Genomic DNA, 13,309 nt, shown 5'->3' on the forward strand with positions numbered 1-13,309 from the left:
ATTTACACAAACAAGGAAACGTTAAAAAATGAGCTAAATTGGTAATAAAACAGTTTTTGTAATCATAAAAATATCATGGCCAGTAGAATTTTGTTAATCATTCTTACTATCTCTTCAGTTATAAAAATATAAGCACTTGTTCTTTTTTTTGCATAAATCCTTCACCACTGAATCTTTTTAATGAACATTTGTGTAATGCACAGAAAGAACACACTGACACAGCTGTACAAGAAAAAGATAAACATTTTCTACTTTATTACTTACAGAAAGAGATTTCTACAATTTACAAACACCACATTGTTTATCCCAAGGTGAGTTCTGTCTTGCAGAGTTCAAACAGTATTATTTATTTGCATTTTCTGTACATTATATACAATGGAAGACATGGTTAAAGCCTGTTAGTCATTCTTTTGTTTCACTTTTGTGCAATGGATGGATGCAAGGTACCATGGAAATTCAGATTCATTCAGGTTAATGTAGCCTATTATTATACAAGAATACAACAGTACAAAATTCAAATTGCAAGAATTCAGTTCAACATTAACAACATGGTAAAAGTGACTGAACAAGCAAACAGGTGTATACATACCCCTGTGTGTTTATCAGTTGAGATATACCATTTCATAGCTACATCTTTAAATCATGAGTTTTACTACTCTCTATTTTAATATACTAAAATTTAAGTATTTTCCCCCTCTGTTCAGAACAGAACATAAAATCTGAAACACACCAACAAATGATGTGTTCAAAGTTATTTCATTGCAAAAAAGATATTGATATAAAGTATGAAATGTTAAATATTTAATACTTCTCAGACAAACATTAGACAGTTCTATATTCAATAATTTACAAGAATGATTCTTAAGAGTATTCAGCAGCAAATGAATTAAAACAAACAAAACAGAGTGTCCATTTATGTGTTACAGTATACCTGATCACATAGTGACCTGGTGTTAGGTATACAGCAGGAGATTTCTGTTGAAATCCCATAAGAAATACTGAGGATACGTGGCAGATGGTAAACAGGTTGTCACAGTGCTATTTGTTTGGCAAAAAAATGTGCAGTTCATTCAGCTAAGTCCTGAGGTTATACTAAGTAAACAATGTAACCCAAACATGTTGTACCATTAACTTAAAGGAGGTCCTGGTTATGGCATAGAAAGGATATGCAGTATGGAGTTCCATCACTGGAGTATGCTGGGTTTTGTAAGGTTGTCATTCTGAAATAAAAAATGAAAACAGGTTTTAAATTTTTTTTTAAAACTGCACAAAACCGCATCAGAATAAAAATATACACTACTAAGGATAACAAACAAAAAAAAATCAATCTTTAGGTAACAGAATGTAAAAGAAAACCATCTACTCTAATCTTTGCAGGATAACGGACACTTTGATTGCAATAAAAAAAGACTTAACAATGAACAAATGGTAATCACAGCTCTTCCTGAAAAAATAAAAATTAAAGCACTGAAGATCATGTGTTGTATAATCTAGTTTTCTTAGAGAACATTTTCTTTATTTTCCATTCACATCCAAATTTAGTTACTACAGGTAGTAATTTTATGGACTCTGTTACATTTATTGTTTACCTACACTATTTACAACCTGGTCAACAGTAAAAACTAATATTTTATTCTTGAACATTTTACAATCAGAAATATCAAACAAAGCAGACATGTTACAGCAAAAGCTGAGGAAAATGAGTAAAGGTTTTACTTTATAATCTAACTTTGTACTGCCTGACTACTTGAGCAGCTTAGAATGCTTAAATATAATTAATAGTATGTCAAGTGATTCTGCCACATTACAGAGTCAGCAGATATCATTGTGTGCTAGAAAGCATGTACTGCAGAGCAATTATATAGATTATATTGGCGATTCTAAATTGGCCCTAGTGTGTGCTTGGTGAGTGGGTGTGTTTGTGTGTGTCCTGCGGTGGGTTGGCACCCTGCCCAGGATTGGTTCCTGCCTTGTGCCCTGTGTTGGCTGGGATTGGCTCCAGCAGACCCTCGTGACCCTGTGTTCAGATTCAGCGAGTTGGAAAATGGATGGATGGATATACGTGTAGGTTATGGTATGGATATATAGATTATACCATACCTTAAAACAAAAAATAATCCCTAATACATTCATTATTTTTCATTTTTAACATAATATATTTTGGAAATTTAAGCAATTAAAAAAACCATACAATCAACATGTGCAAAATAATACATCATGGGCAACATTACCATTAGATTTATATTTTTGCCAGCTAGTAATGGAGATGTATAGGAATGGCTATATGGAAGCAAGTCAATAATACATAGATATACTTTGCAAATTAACCAAAAACCTGTTTTGGTGCAAACCTTGGAAAAATGCATATATTTAACTGATTTTTTGTTCCGTCCAAATATATGTGAAATGAATTACTGACAAGGCAAAGTTTATTATAGGCTGAAGCAGAGAATTAATTTTAACTTTAACACTCTGGTATACATAACTAATCAATACAATGAAAATTCCCTTCTTAACTTTTTCATTCTCAGTTGAAATGATGTATACAATTACTGATACTGAATCTGTCTTTAAATGGTATAAAAGAATGACTTTAGAAGGGGTCTATGAATAATTTTACAACCTTCTGATATTAATGTAATATACATAACTCTATTCTAGGTTTTAGTCTCATCTTCTTTTACCACATATGGAGGTTGATGTTATAATGTATTGCATAAAGCAATTATTATTTTGGAATGCTCTATGAATCCAACAATTATGTTGAAATACTGTGTTTGCAACATAAGATGTGCTATTTAGCTGCTGTACTAAGATAAGTGTAGTGGTTAGCAGTAGAAGTGCAATTTCTGACACAAATGGATGTTATGTTTTAAATTTTTTTAAATTACGTCAATGTGCATATCATGCTTCTGTCCTTCCTTGACTTGTCCTAAATGCGTGCACTGCAAATGTCAATGCTTTTAAAATTCGAAAATTCCAAGACTGTCAAAAGACATGACATTATTGTTAGTTCTTTTACATGAAATAATCCTCCATTACTGCCATAAGCAATGCTATTGTACACTGGTACCCAGGTGTGAATTGCTGCCCCTATGTCCTGTGGCTGACACATGGTAGTATTTGCATCTTCTTTCACCGCAACACTTTTTTCTCCTATCACTTGCTATTGACACTGAACATTGCTGCGTAAGTGTGAATTGCTGTCTCTTCTGCAGACAACAAGAAAATAATTAATGAAAGTGAACCACACTTTTAATGACTCATATTTACTCACTATGTGAAATCAAGAAAAGAGGAAAAAAAATTCATAAAAACAGTCAGAGATCTAGTGATGACCAATTAGGAATGAATGAATGTAAACATATTTCAAAATGAGACCACAATGCTTTTCACATAACTCAAAATGGCAGCACTGGAACGTGGCTTGCTCATGTTTTCAGAGACACGCAAGCAACTCCAAGAATAAAGAGTCAGCTTTCTTTGCCTGTGCGACATGAAGATTATGACACACATTTGAGATTGTGCTGTGGCTGAAGCTGGAAGTGCCGATGGAATGTTGTATTTGGCTGTAAATAAGAAGTAATTGAAGGTAAAGCTATTTTTAAATTCTGTGGCATATATAAAATCACATACACAATAGTTTAATAACAAATGTGAAATTTGTGCTCAAATCATAAGATTTTTTTTTTTGCTAAAAGGGGGAGCAGTTTGCCAATATCAAACACTTTTTTCAGAAGTGTACAATGTGTTATAAGCTCAGGTAAAACATAACTATTAATGACTAGGGTCTACCACAGAAAGCAGGATTAGTGTGAAATCTGGTTATAGTAAGCTGAGATTCATAAAAATCAGGCTAAGTGCATTCTAGAAAACCTGGATTTAGCCAAACATGCATTTCTGAAACAGATTAAATCAGAATTACTTGTTCTGTGAGGCCAAATATGTGGGTAATTTGCTAATACTGCTTTCTGGAACAGGCTCACGCATTATCTGTTCCAGAAAATACTTGACGAAATTCAGATGGGGCAACCAGTTCTCTGAAACTAACCTGCAAAAGAGCAATTTTAACGTAAAGGGTTAACTTTTTCAGGCAACAATAATGGTCAAAGATCACAGTTCCCAGTTACGCTATTTAAGAAGCAGAAAATAACAGCTAAATGTTGAAAATGTCATGCTCCTTTCCGAACAAACAATCGAAACAGAAGCATAACTGCTTTGCAAAATTCTGCCCAGAGAAACATAATTAGACTCCAATAAGACATTCTGACAGGTCTATATATGTATTTGTTCTGAAATCCAAGATTAGGTAAAATCTCTTAATGGAACAGACCACAGCTATTTCAGATGATATGTTGATGCACTTTCACTCAGTACAAGTAAAACAAACTCAACACGCTTGGCATCAGTTTTTACATAGCTGGTTATGTAAATGAGAAATATATATTAAGATTTATTCTCTGTTTGGAGAAAGTTTCCACTTGTTTGCCAGGAAAGACAGTCTACGACTGTGGAGATCCAAATCAAGCTTTTCACAGGCAATGAGAGAAGCATCACTGCTGACAATATTTTCACATTACTTTCCATGAACTCCAAAACTACTTCTCAAAAAAGAGAAACTAGCTTTGTAACCTGCTTTAAACAAAATAAGATGGGAACTGCCACCCAGCTACGAAAGCCAACATGAAGGTTGGTCAAAGTGGTGTCCACTGATGAGGCATAAAGGGCAGTAGTAGGTGGGAGGATGTGCATGCATCCAAAACAAAAATGAATTAAGTGCCACCATTTTGTGTATGAATTGTATTCACACAGAAAAAGGAAAAAAAGTGCATAAAGACAAAAGATTGAAAGCTAAAACATTTTATGAAAACGTAGATGTGGTTGATAAATAAATATTTAGACTTTTTTGGCATAAATATTAACAATTAATTAATCAATCTGCAACTATCTGAATTTTATATTTATTCCTTTATTCATGGTTTCTTTCATTTAAGAGGTTAAATATTATAGAAGTTCTGGTAATCCATACTTTCATCAAATAGCTGGGATGGTCTAAGAGCTAACACTTCCAACCCATAATCTGAAGATCCCAAGTTTAAAACTCAAAGTAGGATTTTTTTAAAACAAAAAAGTAAGCATCTGTCACCAATTTCATTTAATAATGGCATAAAATCTAATCAATGCTTATTCGTAATTACAGTTTAGCTGTAGTGACTACAGCATTTGGAAATGTTGAACTTACAAGCTCAATGTTTGAGCTTTGGGCTGAACTCAAAATTAAGAAATGTTTTACTTTCAAAGTCCTAAATGTTGATGCCATAGTCTGTAAACTTCTGAGCAGTAATTTTTATGTTTTGGGCATCAATGTATAAAATTTTAAAAGGTCAAAGCTGAATAGTTAAAATTTACTCAAATATAATTAGACTAACAAGTCCAAATTATCTACAAAATTATAAAAAAAAAATAGGATCCATTTGTTTTTCTCCACAAAACTTTCCCACAAACAGACATCTTACCAAAAATGCAAAACACATCCCAAGGATATCAAAAAATGTTTTACTCTGAAAAATCTAAGTCCATTTTATTTTTAAAGACAACAATATGGAGAAAGTAAAAATGTACTGTATAAGAATAACTGTAGGTAAAAGGGCAAAAAGAAGAGTAAAATCAAAGCTATCTTTATCATTGCATGTGGTCACATTGATTCAGGTGCTTAACATTGGGCATTTCATTGACAAATTAATTTCTGGGAACAGAAGTGTGGGCTTTAAAAATCAAACAACCTTGATCACTTAAAATACATTTTAAGTTTTACAAGTTCAGTAAGTCTCCCCCATCTCACAACAAACCTAATTTTAACTGGGCCATATTTATTGTAATGTAGACAACTATGGTTATTTTTATGTGCAGTAGCTGTTTGTCTTTTTAAAGATACTAAAACTTGAAATAGTTGGCTAAATTTTAAACTGAAAATTATAATAAAAGTGTACATTTTGTTTAATTTGCAGCCAAACTTTTTAAGTTAACAATAAATGTTTAAAAATACTGTTTCACAATTTGGCAGTTTGACTTTGACAAAAAGAAAGAACCGCTTAAGATGATGTTCAACCTCTAAGATACATAGTATCTGGTTTTATTTAAGAACACCTGTGCTACCTAGCTTAATGCATGAAAACCATGGGCTTCATTTATACTGCTGTTGGTTAATCGGATGTTTTAGAAGTACAATGCAACTTATTACTGTTTTGAATATGGTATTTGTTCTTTTTTTTTTAAACCAGGGACTAAAAAAATATAATTTCACTGGATCTTCTTACACTTGGATGGACTGAAAGCCAGAAGTCTACGTGACCATCATCATCAGGTCCTTCCATGAAAACCCTAAATACAAAGAGGACTGTTTGACTTATGTTAGGTAGATTGCCCAGAGGGTACTGGGCAGTCTCGTGGTCTGGAATCCCTACAGATTTTATTTTTTTTCTCCAGCCTTTGGAGTTTTTTTTTTGTTTTTCTGTCCACCCTGGCCATCGGACCTTACTTATTCTATGTTAATTAATGTTGACCTATGTTTATTTTTTATTGTGTCTTCTATTTTTCTATTCATTTTGTAAAGCACTTTGAGCTACATTTTTTTGTATATGTGCTATATAAATAAATGTGGATTGATTGATTGAATATGCCAGATATAACTGGCCATATACATAGCATTTGTGCTGTAGGATCAATTCTTTTGTTTTTTAGTGCCTAACCATGGCTTTTGCTGAAATTTCATTGCAGCAACTCAAAAATCGTACTCACTAGTTTGTATTGCTCCCACATGCTTGTATGCATGCCTGACAATGTTGGGGCATGCTCCTAATCAGACGACAGATGGTGTCCTGGGGGTATCCCATCCCAGATCTGGACCAGGGCATCACTGAGCTACTGGACAGTCTGAGGTGCAACCTGATGGCGTCGGATAGGCCGAAACATAATGCCCCAGAGGTGTTCTATTGGATTTACGTCAGGGTTTGCGTGGGGGCCAGTGAATGGTATCAATTCCTTCATCCTCCAGGAACTGCCTGCATACTCTCAGCACATGAGGCTGGGCATTGTCATGCACCAGGAGGAACCCAGGATCCACTGCACCAACATAGGGTCTGACAATGGGTCCAAGGATATCATCCTGATACCTAATGGTAGTCTAGAGGCCATTGTCCAGCCTGTAGAGGTCTGTGCGTCCCGCCATGGATATGCCTCCCCAGACCATCACTGGCACACCACCAAACCGGTCATGCTGAAAAAATGTTACAGGCAGCATAACATTCTCCACAACTTCTCCAAACCCTTTCACATCTGTCACATGTGCTCAGGGTGAACCTGCTCTCATCTGTGAAAAGCACAGGGCACCAGTGGTGGACCTGCCAATTCTGGTATTCTTTGGCAAATGCCAATTGAGCTCCACGGTGCCGGGCAGTGAGCACAGGGCCGACTACAGGTATATAATTACATCCTGTAAAAATTGTAGCTTTAATTAGTTTTGAATATAATGCTTTGGTCTGTAACTTTGTACCTTTACAAAGTTTTGCGAGGTTTAAATCAAAAACAATATACAGCGAATTATGTTTTACTTTAACCTGTAGAGCACGGATACTTACAGGCTGCACAATGAATTGAATGTTTTAAGTATTGTACAGAAAAGAACAAATGAAAATAAGTAGTATGGTGAACGATGTACAATGTCCTACTCCTTCTCTATGTTCTGTCCTCTTGGGGACGCAAGCATTTAAACTTACCAAGGCATGGCATAGCTCCCACCTTATGTTTTACACAAGCCAATAGGCTGTACTGACACTTCACTGTATCTGCTTTGCGAATCAAAGTGTAGCCACACATTGCAGTCTGGCCTCTAAGGGGACACATCAGTTTACCAGAATATTGCCTGTATTTCACCACAAAGGGCCATTGTCACCCACTCCATTCTTTGAAGTATATGTTATGTATATAAGCAAGATTGGCAATCCACAGAGGACTACCATTCCAAGCAAAACCCTTAAAATTTGTATGTATTTCATATCACATCACGAGGAATAAGAAAAAGTTGAGTGCTGTGTGTACTCAAGTACACAACATGATAAGCACATCATCTTTGAGCTTCACAAAACTACCACAACACCAAATTTCAATCAATAATTATGTACCCCTGGGCGGCATGGTGGCGGAGTGGTAGCGCTCCTGCCTCGCAGTAAGGAGACCTGGGTTCACTTCCTGAGTTCTCCTTGTGTGGAGTGTGTGGAGTTTGCATATTCTCCCTGTATCTGCGTGGGTTTCCTCCCACAGTCCAAAGACATGCAGGTTAGGTGCATTGGCAATTCTAAATTGTCCCTAATGTGTGATTTGTGTGTGTGCCCTGCCCAGGATTTGTTCCTGCCTTGCGCCCTGTGTTGGCTGGGATTGGATCCAGCAGATCCCCATGTCCCTGTGTTAGAATATAGCGGATTGGATAATGACTGACTGACTAATGACTGATATATTGGAATGTGCTTTCTTACTGGATGTCTACTGGCCTAGATGTTCAAAATTGCTTTTTGAAAAATAGTGTTTTTGTTGATGAATTTGTAAATGAGTTAGTCCATCAGTCAGCTTTGCATTTTATATATTTTACATTAGGCATCCTTCTGCTGAGAAGCTTTTTGATTCCTTCTTTGACAATAACATTTTAATTTTGTTAATTTGAAACACTAATGCTCAGTTTTTGGAGTACACAGGGAGGGTTAGTACCACTATCAAACAGCAACAAAAAAGTTGCTACAAATCTTAGTCCAGGGTGGAGTGGCTTTTCCCTTGGCTTGCTGTATTTTAATCCTGTACAACTAATTGTAAAATTACCCTAATTTAATGTGAATGAGTGTGCCCTCTGATGGTCAGGCTGCAAAAATAACCCACAAACCACCGAAACCATACAGTAATTGCGGACTTGAAAATGGGTGAATGATTTGCTTTTTCATATCATACATGGATACAACACAGTAGTAGTCACATTCATTGTACTTTTTGTTAATTTTATGTAATTTCAATATATAGGCATGCAAAATGTTTGATCAATACACTTAAAAAAATTATACATCACAGATAAAATAGTTCCAACCTTTAAATATAACTGGAACATTAGGGTATCGAATATCAACAATATTGATGTATAATATGTTTAAGTATGTTACGTTAATATAATCTTCTACATTACTTTTTTTGTTTTACATTTATCTACACAAAGGAACCACAATAAGTATTATAAAAATGACAATACTGGAAATATCGCTTTCTTGGCAAGGACAAAAGAATAAATTCTTTAAATCTATTCCAGCACTATAATCTATTTAAAGTTATATGTTTCCGTACTAAAAATAGATAAACTGGAGTATTAAAAAACAATATACAATTACATTTCAAATCAGAATCAGAATATAAATTATTTACTAGGGGCTGCTCTCAGCTTGCTTTATTTTTGGGTTATAAAAGATGAGGTATGACTGCAGAACTAAGGAGATTAAATAAAATATGCTTAACATTATATACTAAGAGAAAGACAGAGCTGGAAAAAAATCAAAGCATAATCTTCTACCAAGAGTGCATATTTTCTTTCTGTCCATCCTGAAAACTTACATATGAAAATTAATTTTAAAAGATTTTAAATTATAGAACTAATGACATTGTTACAGGAAGCTAAAGAACTGGGGCAAAACAGTTGATATTCATGGATACTAGGGAGTAAGTTGTTTTTTAAATTAAACATTACTAGGGAGTAAGTTTTTTTTTAAATTAAACATTTTTTAAATATTTGAGAGATGCTATAAAATTTGCAGTATTCTGTACAACTCTATTTATTGTTCAATTCCAGGAAATGTTTAAAATCATGAATGCTATTATAATTATTTCTACTACAGATAGAAAAAAAAACAGTAATAGAAATACATTTTCAATGATTTTTTAGTATTATCATTTCAGGTCTATTGCAATTGTACTACATGAATGCATGAATGATTGAGTAATAACAGGTCATTAGAGAATTGCATTATTTTTTTGTCAGCATATATCATCAATATACGAAGAACAGCTGAATCAAGTTTTTTTTTTTTTAAATTAAACATTTTTCAGCCATGTATTGGTATAGGGATCTTTGCAGTCATGATAACATGTGTTGCACATAATCCATTGAATGTAAACGCAAAACAGTTTGTTGGTATATACAAAACGAAACAGATGCTAAAGATGGAACATGCAAACATTAGCACCGTTGCACAGATTCTGAAATTACATGCTCTCATTCTGTTCAAGTCTAATCTCTGGGTTAATTTTGTTTTTCACAAAGTATAGCACAGAAAGTTCTTAATATGGTATTGAAATTCACAAAAAGCACTTGTCCAACTAAGTTGCAGTGCTCACGATTGTATTCAATTAGTTTGCCCCTGTCATTACTGTCCAGAGCTCACCTCTATTGGTGCTGGAACTTAGTTCGAAATTCAAAAGAAAAGAAGCCTAACCCTCTTAAATAATTGAAAAAATATGAACTACAAAGCAGATTTGAAATATTCCTCATAGTTAAGCAACATCAAACTTTTATCAACATTTGAGAACTAAATAATGTTCAACAGATTTTTCTTAAGTGTGAAAGTTAATTAGCAATAAAACAACACCTTTACTGTACATGCTGCAGAGAGATAGTTGAAGCAGATTCCCACAATTTTATGGGATAAATTGAGTAAAGGATTTTTCTTATTAAATGTACCCAATTAAAACAATGTTGCCAATAGGTATACATTTAAATTTCAGTCAAAATAAGATTATTTCCTGTTTCGGGTTTTGAAGAAATCTCTCCATGGACACCAGTTTTGAAATGATGAAGATATCAAGGGAGCTGTGACATCCTGGTTTGAACGTGAAAAGGAAGATTTAATTTATTTATTTTATTTTTTTTAAAAAGGGTTTAAAGTCAGAAAAAATGAATGAAGTGTATAGAGCTATCAGGGAACTATACTGAAAAATATCATACTTTTTTTGAAATCTGTTTTCTTTCCTGTTGAGGTAGATAAACTGAATGCCCGTCATATGAGGCCAATGACAACTTTGGGTGAAAAGCTTGTCAATCTCAATAAACTGTCATACATACCACCACACACAAACCATTTGCTTATACCTGGGACAATTCAGTGTTGATAAATTAAAATGCACTTCTTTGGGAAATAGGATTCACCCATGGTACCTGGAAAAAAAATGAAAGAGTAGAAGGTGGCCTGGTCTGATGAATCACATCTTTTAGATCATTTGGATGGCTTAGTACAATTACCTTGAGGATAAGATGGCAGCAGGATGCATTATGGGAAGGTGGCTAACTGTTACATGCAGTGTGATGCTCTGGGTAATGTTCTGCTGGGAAACCTTGGGTTCTGGAATTCATGTAGATGTTACTCTGAAATGTATCGCATGACTAAAGATTGTTGCAGACCATGTACTTCCCTTTATGCCACTGGTATTCTCTGAAGGCCTCTTTTTAGCAGGACAATGTGTCCTGTCACACTGCAAAGACTGTTCAGGAATGGTGTAAGGAATGTGACAAAGGTGTTGACTTGGCCCTAAAATACCCAAGATCTCAATCCAACTGAGCATCTGTGGGATGTGGTTGATAAACAAGTTTGATCCATGGAGGCCGCATCTTGCAACTTACAGGACTTAAAGGATCTGCTTCTAATGTCTTGGTGCCAGATACCATGGTCACCATTTATGGTCTTCTTGAATCCATGTCTAATAGGGTCAGTGCTGATTTGGCAGCACAAGGGGGAACCTACACAATATCAGGCAGGTGCTTTTAATGTTGTGGCTGATCGGTGTATGTACAACATTGACTTGAAATCACTACATCAAAATATATTACTTAAAAATTAATACAAACAAGATATAAACTTTTTTTGTTATTTATGAGTACTCACTCTTGTATGTAGGGAAACATATGCATGTTTCCTCAGTATTGAAAATAATTCATTATCTTTCAATAACCATTTGAGGCTTGTGATTCTCCAAACATTTAAAACTGTAGGTTATAAAAATATCTAGGTGTAATAAATAGAGAGAACATTGTTTTTGTCATGGGCTAATACAGTACAGTACATACACCTTAAAGACAAAACCCCCATGCCGTATTTGTTTCTAACAAACAGATGGGACTGTTTCCCTAACAACCCATAAACGTATATTCCTTAATTTAGGAGCATTGTTAACTGTGGTAAGATGAGGTAAGGATCACTAACACAGCTGACATCATTTGCTGGAAGGCATTCAGGGGGAAAACCTTTGAGTACAAGGTTTGCAATTTTTCACTGTGATTAGCTAGGCTGTCTGAAGAGTGCAAAATAGAACTTGAAGGAAACACATAATAATCCTGCAAAACAATTAACTATTAATTTAAGAATCTACTGCACAGTACTTTTTACTGATAGTGAAATAGAAGTGGAATTTCTTTACATATCTGGGCCAAATGCTGCTCTGAGCATTTCTGCAGAGGCCAAAACGGTCAAGAGCAAAATATTAGTACTATGTGTTGCATAAAGTACTGTACCAGCTTGGTTTTGTATTACTCTTCAACAATCTTCACTACAATACTCCAAATAGCTCTTCCTTTATCCCCTTATTCTTGGCCTATGCACGTAATACATTGTAACAAAAATTCCTGTTGCAGTTGTTGCTCACTATATCTGATCTTCACTATTTGATGGAGGCTTTAAAATGACTATCACTCTGACTTCTGAATTCCTTCTTAAATATTCTTTCCCCCCCAAGTGACCCTGTAGTTAGGATATAGAGGGTTGGATAATGGATGGATATTCTCTTTTTCCACACCTATTTCTTTATCCCCCATTTTATAAGGTCCTATTCCTACATAAACACAGCCACAATCCTTGATTACAAAATTTGTCATTTCTCTCTGTAACTTCAGGATAGGAAATAATGGTTCCACAGACTGGTTGACCAGAGGGTAAAACTGGGCTGGACAAACACTCTGTCTTCTATGCCCAGTAATATAATCCAGCTGTGATTAAAGAGTTCACTTCTTAGATTTACTTCTTAGGCACACTTTATATCAGGTCTTATTTATATATAGTCTTTTGACCAATGGACCCTGTGCCCACTTACTTTGCCAAATCCCCATCGGAATGGAATTAATTGCATTAGATGATTACTGTTTTTCTGCTGAAGAACTTCCAGGATTCCAATAAACACATGATTGTTATATGATGTGTTTCTTTACTGGTAAGTAGCTAACTGAATCAGTGTATGT

General features: G+C 34.7%; 1 protein-coding gene across 1 annotated transcript in view; it reads right to left on the reverse strand.

Moving 5' to 3' along the window:
* Window positions 1-225: 225 nt before the first annotated feature.
* The window catches only part of irs1 (insulin receptor substrate 1), a 43,524-nt gene continuing 30,440 nt past the window's right edge, over window positions 226-13,309 (reverse strand). The window contains exon 2 of the mRNA XM_039759695.1: window positions 226-1,220. Coding sequence (XP_039615629.1) covers window positions 1,216-1,220 — 5 coding nt within the window. The 3' untranslated portion in view covers window positions 226-1,215. The remainder of the gene's footprint in view (window positions 1,221-13,309) is intronic.

Source organism: Polypterus senegalus, chromosome 1, assembly GCF_016835505.1.
Source record: "Polypterus senegalus isolate Bchr_013 chromosome 1, ASM1683550v1, whole genome shotgun sequence".
Lineage (NCBI taxonomy): Eukaryota > Metazoa > Chordata > Cladistia > Polypteriformes > Polypteridae > Polypterus > Polypterus senegalus.